This window comes from Balaenoptera musculus, chromosome 14 (assembly GCF_009873245.2).
Source record: "Balaenoptera musculus isolate JJ_BM4_2016_0621 chromosome 14, mBalMus1.pri.v3, whole genome shotgun sequence".
NCBI classification, from domain to species: domain Eukaryota; kingdom Metazoa; phylum Chordata; class Mammalia; order Artiodactyla; family Balaenopteridae; genus Balaenoptera; species Balaenoptera musculus.
In genome coordinates, this window is record NC_045798.1 from 50,532,965 (window position 1) to 50,555,828 (window position 22,864).

Here is a 22,864-nt window from a genome sequence, read left to right on the forward strand (position 1 = left end):
TGAAAATTCAGCTATCACCTTTGTTTATTCTCTCAGCACTTACATTTTGTTGTTTGCATTTTTTTCCTTTCATCATCTCCTCTTTCCCTTATTAAAAAAAAAAAATATATATATATATATATATATAAAATGCCTCCCTCTTCCCTTTCTTAAAATCTTTCTCCCAGTGGCATCTCCAGAACTATGTCTGGGATTAATCACATTGTGTTGGATCTGCCACAAATACTTTATTTTTATACAATTGATGTTAAACTAAACAAGCACCAAAGGCATTTCTGAAATGGCCATATACAGAAAACACAGAAGAGCAATGTGCAGGGTGAGGGCTTAGGTGGCAGGTGGAGAGGGGTCATTTCTAGTCTGTTTCTTGGGTGTGGTGGGAGGACCACTAAGGCTCACACACATCTGCATCTCAGGTCCTTTTTAGGAGCAACTGCTTGAGCCAGAAGCAGCCTCCCCAGTTACCATCCACCCCACCCCCAACCTGGGCCCCTCAAAACCCACAGCTCACACACATGTCTCAACCTCTGGAATTGGATCTGTCCTTCATCAATTTATTGTCTTATCATTTAGTCGGAGCATGTTTTGAAGATAAATAGCAAATTCATATAAAGAAAGTAAATAATTCCTTGATGGTGTATATATTTGGAAGTTTGATCCTGGCAATGCTTGTCCTATTAAAATTAAGCACATCTTTTTAAAATTATTTATTTATTTATTTGGTTGCGCTGGGTCTTAGTTGCGGCATGCAGGCTCCTTAGTTGCGGTACGTGGGCTCCTTAGTTGCAGCATGCATGTGGGATCAAGTTCCCTGACCAGGCATCAAACCCAGGCCCCCCACCTTGGGAGCATGGAGTCTTAACCACCTTGTCACCAGGGAAGTCCCTAAACACATCTTTTAACTAGAAGAATAAGCCTGTGTTGATACTAGATATAAAGTCTGCAGATTAACCCAAGTTTGGGGAAGTCAATACTTTAATTGACGCTGGCATTTGATACCTCACTGGGGGCATTGGTTCCTTGGGTTATCTGCTAACACATGATTCTCATCACATGAGGCTATGGGGGGGAGGGTAAAAAAACTCTCTTCATAGGACTGACATTATCTAAATACTCTCAAACTATGATTAATCAACCCAATAATTGATATAATAATGTAGCTGACAACCCTATTGCTTGGCTGAGTTACTCTCTCATATGATAAAGTCAACTGAATTTGGATGTGTGCTTTTTTTTTTTAAATTTATTTATTATTTTTATTCTTGGCTGTGTTGGGTCTTTGTTGCTGCGCGCGGGCTTCTCTTGCTGTGGAGCACAGGCTCTAGGTGCACGGGCTTCAGTAGTTGTGGCTCGTGGGCTCTAGAGCGCAGGCTCAGTAGTTGTGGTGCACGGGCTTAGTTGCTCTGCGGCATGTGGGATCTTCCCGGACCAGGGCTCGAACCCGTGTCCCCTGCATTGGCAGGCGGATTCTTAACCGCTGCACCACCAGGGAAGCCCTGGATGTGTGCTTTTTAATTTTCTCTTCCATTGCTGACCACACCCAATGAACTAAATAACCCTTTGCTCTGATGTTTTCAGCACAGTAAATGCTTTCCTTCTTTTTTTTCTTTTCATTTTTATGATCCCAGTATCCTGTTTCTCAAAGGAACATTTCATCTCGACAGCCAGGGAGAGAGCCTGGATGCTCAAGGTAAGATTTCAACATAAATTATGTTGCATGACTCCCTGTTTACAGATTAAATTGGAGTGCGTATTATTAATGCCTTTGTAACAAATTTATTTTCAAAATTCCATTATACAGTTAAAGCAAGTATTCGAGTAAACATGCTTCATTAAAACATTGTTTTTCAAACTACATTCCATTTCCCGTGTGTACTAAGGGCTAATTAACTGTTATCCGCAATTCCTCTAAAAATGCTCCAGCCAGTTAAAGTTTAACTTTGGAGATCTTATTGGTGAGAAATGAAGTGAGAGAATTTTAAGATATAGTCAAATGACCTCATGACATTTCTAATTATGAAGAAGGGATTATTTGTTAAAAATCCAGGCAACTGCTCTGTTGACTTTACAGTAGAGGTGGGCGTCTTAAAGGAGATGAAAGCTCAGAAAGCCTCATTTTTTCAGTTTAGGATTTGTGTTTGAGACACAATCATTTGACCTTCTGTTGTTTCCCACTGGTGTGCCATCTAATATTCCAGGACCTCACTAGAACAAAGGAACAATTAACTGAAATTCCACCAGATGGCAATATTCGGAAAGCCATCCTGTGAGGTTTCAAAGCTATGAGCTATTTATTGTTCACACAGAGAATAGTCTCACAAAGTGTAAAGTCCTAGATTTCATTAAGGGTGCTCTAAACATCTTTTGTTTTACTTTTTGCCCACAGCATCGAAATTTTTACTAGGGGGAAAATAAGTGTGTGTGGGGGTTATGTGTTGTTTTCTTTTGTTTATCATTCTGGAAGGATAAAATTAGAAACTTCATTCTTCAATAATTCTCCAAACAGTATTGGTGAGTCTTAAAAGCTCAAATCAATGGGTAATATGCCATATTTGTCTTGGGGTCTCTTTGTGATAAATGCTATGATTGATGGTCATTTTTAAATGAATTATTTGAGAAGAGAAACCGAAAATTCTTAAGAGTAGAGTTTTAAGGAGTTGCCTAATTATTAAACCAAGTGAAATTTACAGGTACAAAATTCTTATTTGTAATGATTTGAAATAATTAAGGTTTATTTAAATAGGATGAGTAAACTTTGCCCCTTTTGCTCTAATGAAAGTAGAGATGCTGTATGTACCCTAAGTGGTGCCCAAAGAGCTGCCCTCTTCAACAATCAGAACTGGCCCTAGGACACAGCTGGGATAGAGGGAAGGAAGTAGAAAGGCATCTGAGGGTGATTGAAATAGGAAGAACCAATAAGAGGAGCCACCTGAGCTTTCCATGTGCACATAAAAGCAGTCCCTGAACAGAACCCTCCGACACTGTTGATGGGAACGTAAGTGGCTGCACTATGGAAAACAGTATGAAGTTTCCTCAGAAAACTAAAAACAGAATTACCATATGATCCAGCAATCCCACTCCTGGGCATATATCCAGACAAAACTATAATTCAGAAAGATACATGACCCCCTAGGTTCATAGCAGCACTGTTCACAATAGCCAGGACACGGAGACAACCTAAATGTCCATCGTCAGATGAATGGATAAAGAAGATGTAGTATATATTATATTTACAATGGAATACTACTCAGCCATAAAAAGAATGAAATAATGCCATTTGCAGCAACATGGATGCAACTAGAGATTATCATATAAGTGAAGTAAGTCAGAAAGAGAAAGATGAATACCATATGATATCACTTATATGTGGAATCTAAAATATGACACAAATGAACCTATCTACGAAACAGAAACAGACTCATGGATATAGAGAACAGACTTGTGGTTGCCAAGGGGGAGGGGGTTGGGGGAGGGATGGAGTGGGAGGTTGGGATTAGCAGATGTAAGCTATTATATACAGAATGGATAAACAAGGTCCTACTATATAGCATGAGAAACTATATTCAATATCCTATGATGAACCATAATGCAAAAGAATATTTTTTAAAAAGAATGTGTGTATATATATATGTATATATATATATATATATATATATATATATATATATATATAATTGAATCATTTTGATATACAACAGAAATTAACACAACATTGTAAATCAACTATACTTCATTAAAAAAAAAAAAGCAGTCCCTGGACAGGCACTGAGTGCCCTTTGAAACCCACTCGTGTGCCCTAGAAGGGGGCCTATATATCTGGTGTCCAGGACAGTCCTAGTTAACTTCTGTTGTCCTGGAATATCATCTAGTTACCACTCCCTTTCACCCTCAAAATTCTGTTTGGATAATAAGGTATAATTTATCTTCCAAGCTGGCATGTTTGAAGAAAAAGTAATAGAAAAAGATGGCCTGATATCTAAATTGGGCATCTGTGTATAAACCTCCTTGTATATATGGGGCTACGGGACAAATTCTTTTTCTGTAAAGAGCCACATAGTAAATAGTTTTCTGCTTTGTTGGTCGTACAGTCTCTGTCACAGCTATTCAATTCATTGTAGCGTGAAAACATATAAACGTAAATGAATGGGTTTGGCTGGCTTCCAATAAAACTTTATTTACAAAAAACAGGCAGCCAGCAGCATTTGGCTGGCAGGGTTTACAGCCTTGTCTGAGATAATAGACAGTAAGGAAATAGGAGATGGTGGAGAACCAAGAAGACAGCCATCCTTCATTCTTCTCCCTTCTCTTCATATCCCTTCTGGGTTGCAGCCTCCTCATTTAACCCTCTCGGAAGCTAGTATTAATAGTTTCCTTGAGAGAGCAATTTTATCATCAGTTGTGTGGTTCCCGAGATTCCTTTGCTGGGTCTAACTGCTTGCTTCTCCTCCAAATCTGTTCCCGCACCTGCACACCACGCCTGTGCTTTGTACCTCATGACACAGAATAACATCCCTACTCGGGTATCACTTGAGTCCTAGTGTCAAATACTGGAGCGATAGCTATTAACAGACATTGTAATTTATGCTTTGGTCCTCACTAAATAACTGTCTATAGGAAATACAGCCACATTAAGGAAACTTTTATGTTGATTCTACCAGAATTTGTATTATAAAAATAATAAATGTAAAGGAAACTTTAGGGGAAAAAAAATCGCCCATAACAATACCATCCCAAAATAACTATTTTTCTTTCTTTTTTTTTCATATTTGCTATTCCCTTAAGTATTCCTGTTTTTCTGTAGTGGATAACATAGCACATGTGAATTTTGTGTTTTATTTGACATTAATCACAGGCATCTTTCATGAGTCATCAGAACAATCATTAGAATAGTATTATGTTGTATCAATGTGCCATAAAATATCTTCTAATTTTTCACTAAAAAACGCTATACTAAATTTTTTGTAGACTTTGTTATTGTTTTAGTTGGTTTAGTTTAGTTGTTTGTTTTTTCTTTGGTTTTGTTTATTTCCTTAGGACAAAATCCCAGAAGTAAGATTATTATCCAAGGATATGACCATTTGTATGACTTTTAATCTAGTTTACCACATCTTTTTTTTTCAAATTTATTTTTAATTTATTTTATTTTTGGCTGCGTTGGGTCTTTGTTGCTGTGCGCAGGCTTTCTCTAGTTGTGGTGAGCGGGGGCTACTCTTCATTGCGGTGTGTGGGCTTCTCATTGCAGTGGCTTCTCTTGTTGCAGAGCACGGGCTCTAGGCGCGCGGGCTTCAGTAGTTGTGGCGCGTGGGCTCTAGAGCACAGGCTCAGTAGTTGTGGCGCACGGGCTTAGTTGCTCCATGGCATGTGGGATCTTTCCGGACCAGGGCTCGATCCTGTGTCCCCCTGGCATTGGCAGGTGGATTCCCAACCACTGTATCACCAGGGAAGCCCCCCACATCTTTTCTTAAAAGGTTTGGAGTACTTCACAAGTGTTTGCAGTTTGAGGGTATTAGGCTCACCACAACTTTGTGAGAAGTAGCACTTAATTTATTCAATAATATTTATTGAATGTCTTCTATATGTAAAGAACTGTGCCAGTTACTTTGTGTGTGTGTGTGTGTGTGTGTATGTAAACATACATGTATCAATATATAAACTATGTGCTCCTTCCACAAACATTTATTGAGTGCCAACTATGAACTGTGTATTGTAGGATTTTAATGGTGATCAGAAGATAACTTCTGTCTGAGTTTGACCTTACTGGGGAGCTATGATACCTACGTAAATAACTGTAATAAAATACACAAGATGAGACACACCATAGGAGAAATACAGTTAAAATATGAAGGCATTTGGGAGGGGTGAGGGGAGGTAGAGATGGCATCTGAGTCAAACTTTGAAGGTAAATTGGATTGGGATGCTTGGAGGTGGTGAGATTTGCCCTTCATTCCATAAGCATGTCTTGATTGCCAACTACATGCCAAGTCCTGTGCTACAAGCTCGGGATATAAAGGGGAACAGACAGAGCTCTTAAAGCTTACTCTCTAGTGGAGTAGACAGCCTTTAAAAAAAAAATTGTAAGTGTGATCGGTGGGATGGCTTATCTAGCAGAGGATACATGGAGGTAGGGATGAAACCACGGTTTTCTTTGAAGAGGAACTTTGCCCTGGCTCCTCTTTTGGCACTGTCTTCATCATCAGTTATTGGGTCAGAATCTGTGGGAGATCTGCTTCTGGAAGTTTGAAGGTTACTCTAGTTGTACTGACCAACATTCCAATTAAAATTGGCCTACATTTACAGCTGGTTCCCCCAGTGGGCATATTCACTGAGAATGCACAGAGCCTAAGGCTGGGATCAGCAAGACCTACATCCTGGCCCTCACCAGCTGATGACTGAAGCAAAGCACTAAGAAGTACAGGGTTTCATGGGTGTTTTGTTTTCTAACAGCTGGAAGGAACCTCAGTAATAATCTAATCCAACTCACTCATCTGACAGATGCACGTTCTTGTGTGAAGAGAGTTGGGTGACTAGCCTAGTGTCAGACATTTGGTGACAAAGCCACGGCTCCAGAACCCTGGCTTCTGACTCTCACATGCTCTTGTTCCGTATTCACTGCTGTAATTTTTTCTGCCTCATCTATACCACCGAAGTAAAAAGAACTAAAAAGTGTTAGCCTAAGCATTCCTTGTGCCTGTAGAAGCAATATGTGTTTTACCCCTCTCGGACCACAGCAAAAAATAATTTTAAAGTAAATATTTTTAATTTTAAAAGTAATGAATAGTGGTAGAAAGAGAGGGAAACTTGGAACAAATTCCTGCATCAGCCATTTACCTCCCTTAGATTCTGGGCAAATAACTTGACCTCACTGAGTTTTTACATCTTGAGTTTGTTGTGAGAATAATTGGCAGTAACGTTAAGTGTTGGATACATTATGGGCACTCAGCAAATGTTTATTTTCTTTCTCCTTACCTCCTGGAGCTACAGGTTCTTGACAGATTTCCTTTTGTTTATTAATGAGGTGACCTTGTAAGACTCATGAGAATTAAATGATGGAGTGAAAGTACATTCATAAAAGTATCTGGTGCACAGCTTAATGTTCTCATTTCTGAATTTCACTGGAATACAGTTAAGTAGAGATTTAAAGGTTTTTATTCATGGTTCTTTATCCTTTTCTTCAATAGCTTATTTTATATGGTCTGTGAACATGTTGGTGAGACTTAAGAATTCATTCCTTTTCTCCATGATTTACTTCAAAATGATTTGTCAAAGAGAGAAAGATGATTAAATGAAGAAAATGTGGCTAAATATTAACTGCAGAAGATAGCTGGTGGGTATGGTGTACATTATGCTGTTATACAATTTTTTCTACTTTTCTGGATGTTTGAAATGTCCCAGGCCAAATTATTTTTGGAGGATTACATATTAAATATGAAGCTTCTACCATGGCCCCATCACCATGCAAGGTGCCGAGGGTATGTTTTGGGCAAGAAAGTCAGGGTCTCAACCCTGATGGAGCTATGGCCCACCATAGTGGACACTAATAAAACAGGCAACTTCCTCTACAGGGTGCTAACGGCTATGGTAGGAGCTCCCATGGCATGCTGTGATCCTCCTAGCAGTGACAGCAAAGCCATGACTGGTGCAGGGAGGTCAGACGGGGCTTCCAAGAGGCAGTGGCATCTCATCTAAGACCCAAAGAAAAAGGAGGAGCTAGCAGGTGTTGGGGAGAGGGGGACTGCAGGGAATGAGGGATTGTTTGGGCAGAAAGGGTAGCATCTTCAAAGACCTGGAAAGAAGATAAGAGAAGCATATGGCCTTTTCGCAAAATTGAAAGACATTCAGTAATGAGCTGCAGCATCAAGGTAGCAGATCAGGAAGGGCCTTGTGAGGCCAGTGAAGAACTTTGGGTTGTATCCTGAAAGTGATGGTTGAGGTGTTTTAAGTAGAGAAGTAAAACTTCTATCCTTTTTATCTTAGGATGGTCACTCTGGCAGCTGTATGGAAAGTGATCGGGAGGGGATGAGATTAGAAGTGGAGACACAAAGTGGAGGATGGTGATAGGCATCTGGATTAGCTGATGGTGGCAGCTGGGGTAGAGAGAAGTAGGTGGGTTTGAGTATTGTTTAGAAAGCAAAATAGACAGCATGGGTAAGGGAGAGGTCAAGGTCTAATTCATTCATTCAACATGTATATTGAGTGTATTGAGTGCTTGCTATGTGGTAAAGCCTATTTCAGTGCTGAGAAGAAAAAGTCAGGTAAGGGCTATAGGGAATACAGGGTGTGTATAGAGGGGACTAATGGAGAGGGGTCTTTCGCCAAAGCACTCATTATCCTTCGGGACCCCCTTCAGGGATGTCAAAGTAAGAAGTAGTCACCTGGCAACCGTGGAGTTCAGTGGGCTTCCCTGGGAGCTCCGCCAATGGCAGTGCTGTGGTTTGCAGAGGATGGTGCCCAGGTGCCTGATATAAGTAAGTGGGAGTTCTAGTGGTATTTACTGAGATAGGAAACACAGGGTTGAGGGAACACTGAAAGTGCGATGGCAAGAATCAGAAACTCGGTATTAAACATGTCGAGTTGAGGGTGCCCATGACATCCAAGAGTATGTATATAGAGATTTAGGATCTGAATCCCGAAAGAGGGAAAAATGAACCACAAATATAGTTTTGGGAGTCACTAGCATGCAAGCAGTAAGCTGTGAATCTAGGTAAAACTGTCCAAGGAGAACAGAACCTTGAAGATCACCAATATTTAAGGGGTAGATTATAGCAGCATTATTCACAATAGCCAAAGGCAACCAAGGTGTCCATCAACAGATGAATGGATAAACCAAATATGGTTTATACATACAGTGGAATATTATTCAGCCTTAAAAAAGGAAGGTAATTCTGCTACATGCTACAACATGGATGAACCTTGAGGACTTTATGTTAGGTGAAATGTCAGTCACAAAAAAACAAGTACTGTATGATTCCACTTATATGAGGTACCTAGAGTAGCCAAATCCATAGAGACGGAAAGTAGCATGGTGGCTGACAGGGGCTGGGAGAGGGAGATATGGAGAGTTATTGTTTAATGGGTATAGAGTTCCAGTTTTGTGAGATGAAAAGAGTTTTGGAGATGGATGCTAATGATGGTTGCACAACAGTGAAAGTACTTCATATTTCACTGAACTCTACACTTAAGTGGTTAAAATGGTAAGTTCTATATTATATGTATTCTACTACAGTGAGAGAGAGAGACTGATAATGATTAGCCAGAAACATGGGAAAAAGACCAGCTGTATATGCTCTCATGGAAGCCAAGGGAAAATAGCATTTCAAGACTGAGCAAAAAGCCAAGGATTGATAAACCCAAATGTTCCACAGAGGTTAAGTAAGATAATGACTAAAAGTGCCTATTGGTTTAGCAACCAAAAGGTTGTTAGTGATCTTGGTGATGACGATTTCAATCTCGTGGTCAAAGTGGAACCCAGCATGGAAGTTGAGGAGTGAGGGGGAAATGGAGGCATGGAGAGGGCAGCTTTAAATAAGCCCTGAGATACTCGGCTATAAGAATGAGGAGAGAAAGGGGGACCTGTAGGGAAGAAGAGTCGATTCAAGGTGGAAGAGACTTGATCAGTTCAAATATTGCTGGGAAGGAGCCAGTAGAAGCGGTGTGTTGGGGTCTGGTAGAAGGTTACAGAGCAGGAGGCAACTGGCCAGGATACACCTCTCCATTGCAACAAGCAAGAAACAGAATAAGATGACTACCGTGCAGGTAAATGTGTAGGTTTGGGGGCAGGAAACTTAAATTCTTGTCTAATGGCTTCAATTACCCTCTGAAGTCAAGGACAAGGCCATCTGCTGAGGGAGGGAAGGTGGAAAGGTCAGAGATCTAAAGAAGCTGAAAAAGTATCGAAATTGCTGGTTTGTGAATAATGACAGAGTGCTGAGTAGGGAAGCAGAAGGATGATCTGGAAGCATTGACACCCGCTCAGGTGTGGAGGGCATGAATTTATAGTTGTGCTGATCTTCTAGGCAGGGTGCCTCTTCCCCCCGGCCCCCCCAGCAGGGTTCAACAGTTCAAACAAGGCATATGTACGTGAGTAGATGAAAACTTTATAAGGGTTCCTTTTTGCGGAAACATGAAATGGATCTCAAGGGCAATATGTTTACTTTCAAGTGGGCAAATGCTTTATTCTTTCTTTTTAAAATGTTGCACGAGCCAAATGACTGGGTTAAGAGCTGTTGATTGTTTGGTTTATGAGTTCGATATTTGTACAGGGATTGTAACTAACTCACGAGGGCCCCCTGTTGACAGAATAGATTGTTGGGGGCCACCCTTAATTAACAATTGATTGGTTCAGAATGAAACTTTGAACGGTTTATTGAGTAGTTTGGTGTCACATCTCCCATTCACAAACTTGTACTGCCTGTTATTGGTGGCGCCACAGGCAACTATTGCATTGTGTGAAGAAATAAAACTGCCAAACTGCTCAGCAAACCGTCAATAAATTGTATATCCCTATAGGAGATTTCTGCCTTATGCATAGAGCACCAGGATCTGGTTAAGAAATACTCATTTTTGCTAGCAGAAGTGTCACTTAAATTACTCTGAGGTTGACATATCTTATCACAATTTTCTTTACAAGTGGGTTGTGGTATGTGGAAAGAATGCTATTGATGTCTCATAGGCTGGTGCCTGGAATGCTTGTATATATTGAGGCCCCCTAATCAGGAAATATGTTTCTTCTACCTGTCTTCACTCCCTAAGTTTATTTTTCTGGCCTGAAAGTCATTAAAAAATAAGAGAATTAATGAACAAAGATAATGGGTATGAAGCCTATGACATTTCTTATCCCACTGATACCCCACAGCTTCAGAGCAGAGTTCTAAATGTTCTGCAACGATAAAAATGTTCTATCTATACCAACTATTTGCGGAGCCACTAGGCATATGTGCCCATTGAATATTTGAGATGTGGCTATGTGATTAAGGAACATTTTATTATTTTATTTTATTTTATTTTAATTCAATGTAAATAGCCACAGGTGGCCAGTGGTACTGTATTGGACCACCCATTTCTAGAAGCCAGATTACACAGTACAGAAATTTTAAATGCAGCATACAAACAGAGCTAACCCAGGAAACTCACTCTGGTCTTTGATGGCCAAACAAGTCTGGCTTGGCCTCATCCTGCCATCAAGTTGGTTATAGCCTAGGGACGCTGGCCCATGTGAGGGTAAGCATGGGGGAGGGAGCAAGATCTGAAAACAACCTACTGCTAGGGAAGAGTCACCTTCATTTCTACCTGAATTTTGTCTCTGATACCTGAACACTGGAGTCCTGTGTACAAAGAAAAATGTGGGAGAGAGAACACACTTAATGCCTACTGTGTACAAATACCCAGCTAGCGACTTCACACATTAATGTCTCGGTTATCATATATGTCTGCTGTGAACCTTGTTTCTGCTTTTATAGAAATGAGAAAATTGAGTTTTCAGAGAGATGACTGGCTTGTTCAAGGCACATAGTAAGTGGTAGAGACATGATGCGAATCCAAGCAGGTGTGAATCCAAAGTTATTTCCACAAGCAGTACTCACAGACTTTAATTCCGTGTGTGTGTGTGTGTGTGTGTGTGTGTGTGTTTAATCCAATTATCTCGGAAGTTGTACCTGTATGCCACCTCTCCTCCCTGCCCTCCCTACCCCCTACCACTTCAGTTATGTTGATTGTAGCTTACCCCTCCATTGAAATACAACTATTAGTGTCATAGATGTACAGTCATTCGGACCGACTCAAGAAATAAAGACAGATCCCAACAGCTTAGTTACCATCACGATAAAGTCTCAAGCTTCCTGGTACTTCTATATACTTATGATATATCTTATGAGAGGTAGGTTAGATTATCTACAGTCATCTAATCAGACATCTCCCAGAGTTCAAATGCTGCCTGCCTTCTCACATGTCTCTTACATGTATATTTTCTTCTACTTCTATGGCATTTCCAAAATTTCCATTGTTGAAAATAATGGTAGAAACCATGAAAAGCAGACACCTATGATCCTACCCTAACAAATGCCTCCCTTCATATAATTTGACATAGTTGTAAGCATACCTTGTGCATACTTTAGGACACTGCTTTTTATTTCACTTTGTCATGAGCGGTTTCCATGCTGCCACACATATTCATGATCACAGTGTTAATATCTATACAATGGTATTTAGAGTTGACTTACCATTATTATTCCAACCTTCCATTGTTTGATGTGTAGAGTCTGTTTAAAAACTAACTTCGGTAGGTTTTAAACTTATAGATCATAATTGGTTGGTTAATACTCCTGGCTGGAAGTCTCCTATCTGTGTGTTTCCACATCCCCTGTGAATAGTTATTATACTGTGGAATTCCTAATTGGATATTACCTTGGATTTTAAACAAATTTTTCACATACGTAATTTTTAACTTCTAAAACATGATATTCTCAAGAGCAGCAGATGATGCATTCTATTTTAATTACCACCCCCTCTCCCAGACATTAGTTACATATATATGCTTCTTGAATTCTGTATAGTCTATAAAACTGGCTTGGGATCAGGTTGCCCAGTGACTTGCGGATGACAGATTTTCAGCATCCCTTACCTCAAATATCATTCTGCTTAAAATGCATGCACTGACATGTTTGTCTCTGTTTTAAAGTTAGTCATGTTTGAGTCTTCAAGAAAGCCTTTCAAATGAATCACAGGTGATCAGGCTGCTATCAAACTATATTAGGTAACATGAACAGTCAAGGTTAGAATAAGCCTCAGAGTGCCTCCCTAGAGGACTAAATTCTAGGCCATGAGGATTTTTTATTTTCCAATACTTCATACTTCTGCTTTGGAATATGGTGTTAAACCTTTACTGGACCATGACGGTTCAAACTGCTGAGATGTTGTTCTGTTATTTTTCAAGGCAATGACTAGGCTATATAATACCGCCTGGTAGAGTTTCTCTCATGGGATTCTTGTGTCTCTAACTTTACTTTTGCTCTTGGGGAGAGATATGTTTCAGATTTGTGTGAGGTAATGCCACTCACGCAACATTACTTTGGCTTATAAGCTGGATCGAACCATTAGCATCTTTTTACGGTGCCTGGCTTAGAAACTTTGCTTGGTCTGTCAGAAAATATGAACTGAGTGCTTGGAACATTGTGTAATTACACCGTAACAATGTTATACAGGTGTCTTGAAAGAAGAATATCCAACTACTCTTACCACCTGATCAAGAAAACAATGTATAATAAAAATTGCCTAACTCAGGCGCACTATTTTTTAAGCTGCATCTCATCAAAACATTGAAATTTGTATTGTATAGTAAGATATCAAAGCATGAAACATTTGCTTTTAAAAGTTAGTCCCACTTAGGTAAAATTATTTTGGAATTCAAGGTAAAAATATCAATAGTAGATAAAATTTTGGTTGAAAAAACTGACACTGCTGGCTCAGAGAACAATCATTTGTACAGAACTCAAATGTTTTTAAGTGATACAGAATTTTGGCCATCTTAGGATGCTCATAAAGACTTCAGAAGAGGCAGACTTTGAGCTGAGCCTACCTTTGTAAAATATGAGTACATTAAAAAAAAAAAAAGGAAAAAGGACACTGCAGGCAACAGTCAGAAGATACAGGGAACAGAGCATAACCCCTCTCAATGGGGTAAGGGGATGACTGATTCTTTAATGTGATAAATGGAGGATTAAGAAGAAAGACAAGCCGGGCTCTAACTGCACCAATTCCCAAATACCAGACTGTTATTTAAACTTTACATTTTAGATAGTAGGAAATATTGAACATGATGCAATACTCTATGGAAAAATTAGTTTTAAGATGGTAGTCTACACGGTTGTTTCCCTTCTCTGCAGATCTTCAATTGAAATAAAAGTTAAAAAAAATAAAAGCATGGTAATTCTGGAAACATGAATGAGGACCAGAAATTGACAAACTTCTAGAAGATAGAAAGAGATAGGACTATATTGCTAGCTAATTTTTTAATCAAAAGAAAAATGAAAAAAGAACAGATGAAATCATTCACAGAATTATTATAATCCAGATAAAATAATTCTGAGGATAGAAGAAAACAACAAAAAAATCTAATTACTATCCTTAGACGGTATGAAAAGTATTGCATCTATTAAACTTCACTACCCCCTTTTCAAAAGAAGAGTAGCTATGGATAAGAAGCAGTTAGAAAACATGAGTTTCTGCAAACTAAAAATCAAGAGAAAGACTCCCTGAATGTAGCTAAAGAGTATTCCAGAGTATAGAGCAAAAGATGAGAAGATGGAAAATGTAAGAAAAGTATTAGTGATATGGAAAGATGATCTTGAAGTTCAAGATTAAGAAGAGTCCTTAAAGGAAAAGTAGAGACATTGGAGAGAAAGAAATAAAGACATAAGGATTCAGATTAAGAGAGGCCACTGACCACTGAGTAAAATAAATATAAAAATCCCAAACCCGTGTTGGTGAAAGTTCAGGATAAAAGAGATTTAGAGCTTCTGGGGTGAAAAGTCAGACAATGAGAGCATTACCCACAGAAGAGTGATCACCTGAATGGCATAAACTTTGTTACATAATACTGGAGGCTGGGAGACAGTGGAACCATGTGTTCAAAGTTCAGAGGGGATTGATTTTGAAACCATGGTTCTGTACTCAGCCCAACTAAGAATAAAGTATGAGAACAAATAGACATTTTCAGACAAGAAAAGCCTTGAAAACTTCTCTTAGCCTCTCAAAAAACAACTTGAAGATGTAGTCCAGGGAAATACAAGAGAATAAAATAAAGGATAAATTAACATCCAAAAAATTATGGAACTAATGGAAGAGTCCAATTATAAGGAATATCAGGATGCCAGCAGTAATATCAAATCAGTTGATCCAAATTAGAGAGTGGGTTCCATGATGAATGTCTTACAGAAAAAAAGTCATTCTATTATATATATCTAGATTTATAATCTGAGTGTTTTTTATCATAAGATGATGGTATATATTTCTTCTGTCCAAAAAAAAAAATTGTTAAAATGTCTAGGAAAAATAAACTATATAGTATAGAAATATAGAGAGATAGATAACACATCTATGTATTTAACATACCTGTTAAAATTCAAGTTCAGTCTTAAAATGAGATATATTTTGGAACAATTAATGGCCTGTGAAAAAAGATAATTCATTTGACCTTGATGTTTTTGTTATCTTATTGTTTTGACTGCAAGATTGCAAGATTTAATGACATATTTATTTCTCTACGGAAGGTAATACCACTTGAGTTTGGAGAGAATAAGAAATTACATAATCATAAATGCCATTTACTAGATTTCAAGTTTAGAAGCAACCTATAGTCAAAACAAGGAAGACTTGACTACAGTCATAGAACATAATGTAAATATAAAGGATAAAGGAGACATAATGGTAAAACCATGCAAATTAAAAGTGGAAAGTTGAGAAGAAACATATAAAATGAAGAGTTAATAAGTAATATTCCTTGGAATGAGTCAAGAAATTTTAAGAATATTGTTTGAAGTTGTAAAGGTAACCACTGGAACAACTTTAAATATTAATAATTGAGAGGAGAAAGTTAATAGAAGTATGTTGAATTTCTTTTATAGTAGAAAATAGATACTATGTTGATAAATCAAGAATAAAACGGCTGAATTTTTAGAGATACAATTGTAACCTCACAAGAGCTAAACATAGTTTAAAAAAACATTAACTACACATTTAATATTATACATTCTGTAGTCCTCTGATGCTTAACATGTGCATATTACTTTTATAAACTACAAATAACTATTCATATATATAGAATGGATTGGAAGGAAAGAGCTTAGCCAGGAAGACTCCCAGAAGCTATAACATTTCTCTGCCTCTCAGGGGACACAGATTTGATGGAAACAAAACAAACAAACAAAAAACAAAACAAAAACCCAAAACAAACAAACAAAAAAAGTTGAGGCAATTTGAGAAGAATTGATAGCATTTGGTGGTTGTGCAGATATTTGAATAGGACGGGTTTTTTTAAAAAGGATGAAGCAAAGATATATGATATTTTCACACTTCACAAATACCTTTGCAAGGTAATCTACACTGAAGCTACTGACAAAGTGATACCCAGGATAATATACTTATTTTTAAACTTATCATTACCTTGCTGTTTCTTACCCAGTGGTATGTCTCCAGGCTAGTTGAAAAGTGAAAATGTAGCATTTTATTAGGTGATATTTATAATATGGTCGAATATTTATCATAATAAGAATATGATAACCCAAATATTTTTTATTTAATCATAAATGCCAAATACATTACACTAAAGAACCACTATAGGCTACAGTAAAGAATAAGTTAATAACATCATTTTTTGGTCAAAACTTTCATATACACAACCAAGAATTGATGCTTCAGGCTAACAGTGTATACTGTTAGATCAGATCTCTTTCAATGATTTGATTTGTGGCAGAGAGAAAGTGCTCACATTTTATTACATTAGAAGTTTTCAAAGTCCCAGGACTCAGAATATTTGTTGAGTTTTCAATAAGCTTCTAATCTTCCTCTGCTACCATGGGCTGGAATTTTAGCGTCTTCCTGGGCTTGATCCTATTTACTAAAGGTTTTTACGTAAATTATGAACTCTTCAGGACCCTCTTCCTTCATTCACACCCTGACCTCATCCCTCACTCATGGAATATCCTTTGCAATTATTTGCTGAAATCTTTTGACTATAAATGCCACTTTTTTTAGACTGCAGTAGAACAAAGCATTTTATACAAATAAACATATTTTAGTTCTGATAACTACATAACTTGCTTTTCTTTAGTAAATGAAAACAAGAATCTCAAGATTGATAAAATTTACGAAGATCTGTGGAACAGGATCCAAAAGTTCACTTAACCTCCATTTCCCATTTTGGAAAGAATTATAATCGTGTGTAAAATTATGCAGAAAATTTGGCTCTTACATTTGCCTGACATTCGAAAGGAATCAGGAAAATGTCTTTTCAGTAAATTTAGTATCTTTATACCACAGACAATATTATGGACAGCAGCACCTCTCATCACTATAAGGCACTGTCTTTTGCCAGGTAACATCAGTGTGAAGAGGCTCTGAGAGTTTGGACAGATTCTTTTTGTTTGGGGTTGTGGTTAGGTTTTTTCCCTCCATGTTGTAAATGGCTAGAGTGATGAATTTAAAGGGTGGAAGTAAATGATTCTTTGGCTTGGAGGAGGGGAAATGGAGAAAATAAAATAAAAGTAATCCAGGTTAATTATACATTTTAGAACCACATAATTAGGAAACATCGGAGGTTATTCTTAAATCTTCTTAGTGAAATCAAGCATCTTGCTTTAACACTAGCAAAGCCATATTTCTTCTCTTGATCTGAATGTGTCCTTTATATAGTATTTGTACAAAGCATGACATAAGCATGGATTTGCAGCTGTTTCGTAACCGCTGTGAAGTTTATTGGCTCAGCTCCACAGCACTGTGTCCAAACTTAAGGAACACTCCTCAAATATTGCAAATGTGGGAGGAGGCCATTTGTGGAATGATTTACTTCACCCTGAGTTGAGTGTTTTGCATGCAGAATGTGAGGCTGCTGTTTAACAGGTTGTGTCCAAATGTAAGTGACCAGCCAGAGAGCCTTTTTTTTGGACCTGTCATCCAGCCTCAGAACTTACCCTTTGAGGAATTTTGAATGTTCTAACCAGCAGTAGGAAATAGCAACCCTACAATTCTTTATTTCTTCTAAGCAATAATCGCCTTATGAATTTTTAAGCTGATATTTTAATTTGCTGAAAGCAGAGTGATTTGGACTTCAGTGATGTAATCTGATTAGTCAGAACAATTGTGAAGATGAGATGGCAGTAGCTGAATGTTCCTGGCTCTCTCTCCTCGTCCTGGATAGACAGGGACTCTGCAAGGACAACTCAGATACTGTTACATTTACATCATAATTCATCTGACCAAGTTGATCTCGTCTTCCGAGCTCTGTGATGAAGCAAGCTGAGTTATTTTAAAGTGGTAGCTTAGAGGTCTCGCAGTCCCACTGAACCTAGTCCAATACAATAATCACATGGAAGAATCTGTTTCTACAGGAACATTTGTAAAGGACTCACAATCGGAACGTTTACATGTTTCTCTCTGCTAATTACATGCAGAGGAAGTCTTTTCTTCTGCTGATACCAGGAGACAGAACTAGCATTCCTGGTTAAGAGTTAACCAGGTTAAATTCCTCTCTTGCCATAATGTGGTGGAGGTTACGTTTCTAAGGGTAGTTAGATTGTGTAGAGCCTTAAGCGCCAAAAGTAAAACGTGGAATTTTCATCCTGAACGTGATAGGGAGCCATTGAAGACTTTTGGAAAAGAAGGGAGAAAAGGTAGATTTCGTGTCGATACGTCAGAAGCACGGAGAGGAGCATCAGGAAGCAAGGAAACCCCTCCAGAGTCTCTCAAGCCAGGCATAACGTCCACAGTAGGGGTGTCAGAAGTGGGGGAGGAGAGGGAGGGGCATAAATGCCACACTGTGAAGTGAACAAGTAAGTGACCGAATCAGAGAGATGGGGAGGAAGGGTGGGCAAAAAGCTGAGGATTCAAAACTGATTGCTGGATTTGAGTCTGTTCAAGCAGGAGATGCGGAAAGAGAGGGAGCCAGGTAGGGGAGAATCTTCCTCGTTAAATACACTGTGAATTGTCCAAACCAATGGCGCCTACCTAATTTCTGCTTCTGCCTCTGGTCTGCTTCTTCAGTAAGTGAGAGAAGGCGGCGATGTCTGTAGACACCACACCACATTTTTATGAGGTACTTCTGGAAACCTGAGTGGAGATTTGATTTTTTGAGTTGCTCTCATGACAACTGTCCATCAGGAAAACTGGCTCGTCAGCACACAGGCCTATTCTTTGCTGCTGACATTTCTGTCACTACCGCATGGGGTCAGGTGTGTTCTCCCTCCCTCCCCGGAAATATTGGGCAGCTTTGAAGAAAAATCGGTGTCACCCGAAACCCTTCACCAACATCTGTCCCCTCCTTTCCCTGTGCTGTGGTGAGTCAGGAACTTCTGTGTGGCTTTGCCATCCGTCAGGGCTCCAGGTATGAAAAAGGACAGGTTCCCTCTATTTGTAAATTCCCAAGCCAGCTTGGGGCGTGGCTGGGCGTAGGGCAGGATTCCTCTCAGGGATACTCACCAACCTCTACCTCAGTTGTCTCCAACTAGTCATGGAGTCCTATGACTGATGGCATGAACTTTAGGTTCTGAGTCATTCAAGGGTCTTAAGCCTTTCATCATTGAAAATCAGACTTCTGAGGCTCACAAACGTCTTCAGCTTATCCTATTTGCCATGGGATTAAAAGTCTATTTTGAAAGTTAGCGCTTCAGCCCTGATTCTTTTCTTCCCTGGAATTCCTGCTGTAACAACCCTATGCTGAAGAAATGGGGAGTAAGAAGGTGAGGCAGGGTGTGTGTGGCAGAATGCATTTCCCAAAGCTGGTTACCACAGTACATCCACATGTTTCCCTTACAGTGTGATATTGATATTCCTCCCACTGAGCATATCAGTGAAGTCAATATCCCTTCCTCTTGAATCGTGATGGACTTCAGTGGTTGCCTTGACCAGCAAAGTATGGCAGAAGTTATGGTCTGTGACTTCTAAGACTAGATTTAAAACTGTCATGCCCTTCTGCCCTCTCTTTAGGGATCAGAGTGCTGGGAACCCAGCCGCCATGCTGTGAGGGAGCCCAGGCCACAAGGAGTGGTCTGTGTAGGTGTTCTGCCAGAGCCCCAGCTGAGGTCCCAACCAAAAGGCAACATCAACCACCAGTTGTGAGACTGAGGAAGCATTAAGATGACTTCAGCAGTCAGCCACCTTCTAATTACAATTGTGTGAGAGATAAGTGACAACCACCTAGCTGAGCCCAGTCAGCCTCCAGAATAACAAGAGATAATAAAATGATTGCTGTTACAAATTGGAAAAGAAGTAAAACTGTCACTGTTTGCAGATGACATGATACTATACATAGAGAATCCTAAGGATGCCACCAGAAAACTACTAGAGCTAATCAATGAATTTGGTAAAGTTGCAGGATACAAAATTAATGCACAGAAATCTCTTGCATTCCTATACACTGATAACGAAAGATCAGAAAGAGAAATTAAGGAAACAATCCCATTCACCATTGCAACAAAAAGAATAAAATACCTAGGAATAAACCTACCTAAGGAGATAAAAGGCCTGTACTCAGAAAACTATAAGACACTGATGAAAGAAATCAAAGATGACACAAACAGATGGAGAGATAGACCATGTTCTTGGATTGGAAGAATCAATATTTTGAAAATGACTATGCTACCCAAAGCAATCTACAGATTTAATGCAATCCCTATCAAATTACCAGTGGTATTTTTTACAGAACTAGAACAAAAAATCTTAAAATTTGTATGGAGACACAAAAAAACCCCGAATAGCCACAGCAGTCTTGAGGGAAAAAAAATGGAGCTGGAGGAATCAGACTCCCTGACTTCAGACTATACTACAAAGCTACAGTAATCAAGACAATATGGTACTGGCACAAAAACAGAAATATAGATCAATGGAACAGGATAGAAAGCCCAGGGATAAACCCACACACCTATGGTCAACTAATCTATGACAAGGAGACAAGGATATACAATGGAGAAAAGACAGTCTCTTCAATAAGTGGTGCTGGGCAGGGAGATCAGCTCGGTGCTTTGTGACCACCTAGAGGGGTGGGATAGGGAGGGTAGGAGGGAGGGAGATGCAAGAGGGAAGAGATATGGGAACATATGTATATGTATAACTGATTCACTTTGTTATAAAGCAGAAACTAACACACCATTGTAAAGCAATTATACTTCAATAAAGATGTTTAAAAAAATAAGTAAATAAGTGGTGCTGGGAAAACTGGACAGCTACATGTAAAAGAATGAAATTAGAACACTCCCTAACACCATACACAAAAGTAAACTCAAAATGGATTAGAGACCTTAATGTAAGACCGGACACTATAAAACTCTTAGAGGAAAACATAGGAAGAACACTCTGACATAAATCACAGCAAGACCTTTTTTGACCCACCTCCTAGAGTAATGGAAATAAAAACAAAAATAAACAAATGGGACCTAATGAAACTTCAAAGCTTTTGTACAGCAAAGGAAACCATAAATAAGACGAAAAGACAATCCTCAGAATGGGAGAAAATATTTGCAAATGAATCAATGGACAAAGGATTAATCTCCAAAATATATAAACAGCTCAAGCAGCTCAATATTAAAAAAAGAAACAACCCAATCCAAAAATGGGCAGAAGACCTAAATAGACTTTTCTCCAAAGAAGACATACAGATGACCAAGAAGCACATGAAAAGCTGCTCAACATTACTAATTATTAGAGAAATGAAAATCAAAACTACAATTAGGTATCACCTCACACCAGTTAGAATGGTCATCATCAGAAAATCTACAAACAACAAATGCTGGAGAGGGTGTGGAGAAAAGGGAACCCTCTTGCACTGTTGGTGGGAATGTAAATTGATACAGCCACTATGGAGGACAGTATGGAGGTTCCTTAAAAGACTAATAGAATTACCATATGACCCAGCAATCCCACTACTGGGCATATACCCAGAGAAAACCATAATTCAAAAAGACACATGCACCCCAATGTTCATTTCAGCACTATTTACAATAGCCAGGTCATGGAAGCAACCTAAGTGCCCATTGACAGATGAATGGATAAAGAAGTTGTGGTACATATATACAATGGAATATTACTCAGCCATAAAAAGAAACAAAATTGGGTCATTTGTAGAGACGTGGATGGATCTAGAAACTGTCATACAGAGTGAAGTAAGTCAGAAAGAGGAAAACAAATGTCATATATTAACGCATATATGTGGAACCTAGAAAAACGGTACAGATGAACAGGTTCGCAGGGCAGAAATAGAGACACAGGAGTAGAGAACAAATGTATGGACACCAAAGGGGGTAAGTGGCTGGGGGGTTGGTGGTGGTGGGATGAATTGGGAGATTGGGATTGACATATATACACTAATATGTATAAAATAGATACCTAATAAGAACCTGCTGTATAAAAAATAAATAAAATAAAATTCAAAAAAAAATTATGGCCCCAGTACACAAAGTGGGAACCTAGCTTTATATCTCAAAATATTACTTTGTAAATCTTAGTACCTCCATTACGGATGAAGAAACTGAGGCTGGGAGAAGTAATTGTCCAAGGTTACTCAACTTGTAAGAACCAGCGTCTAGTTTCAAATCCAAGTCTATATGAATCCAAACCATGACCTCTTTCCACTTCTCTTCTGTGAAAAATATAGTAAATGTACAATTTATACTACACTTTATGTTCTAATTGAGATATAGTTGACATAACATACTAGTTTCAGGTGTACAGCACAGCAATCCAATATTTGTATACATTGTGACATGATCACCACAGTAAGTCTAGTTAACATCCGTCACCACACAGTTCCAAATATTTTTCTTGTGTTGAGAACTTTTAAGATGTACTCTCTTAGCAACTTTCAAATATACAATACAGTATTATTAACTATAGGCACCATGCTGTACGTTACATCCCCAACACTTACTTATTTTGTAACTGGAAGTTTGCACCTTTTGGCCCCCTTCACCCATTTAACCCACCCCTCACCCCCCACCTCTGGCAACCACCAATCTGTTCTTTGTGTCTATGAGTTTGAATTTGTCGTTTTGTTGGGGGGGTTTTTCCACGTATAATTGAGATTATATGGAATTTGTCTTTCTCTGTCTGACTTATTTCACTTAGCATAATGCCCACAAGGTCCATCCGTGTTGTTGCAAATGGC

General features: G+C 38.7%; 1 protein-coding gene across 2 annotated transcripts in view; it reads left to right on the top strand.

Moving 5' to 3' along the window:
• MAPRE2 (microtubule associated protein RP/EB family member 2) overlaps positions 1–22,864 on the top strand; it is a 162,793-nt gene that overhangs the window by 27,027 nt on the left and 112,902 nt on the right. For both annotated transcript variants that reach the window (XM_036874782.1, XM_036874781.1), the window contains exon 2: positions 1,629–1,690. Coding sequence is in view for 1 of the 2 variants with exons in the window: in XM_036874781.1 (XP_036730676.1) it covers positions 1,629–1,690 (62 nt within the window). In the remaining variant the exon portion in view is untranslated. The remainder of the gene's footprint in view (positions 1–1,628; positions 1,691–22,864) is intronic.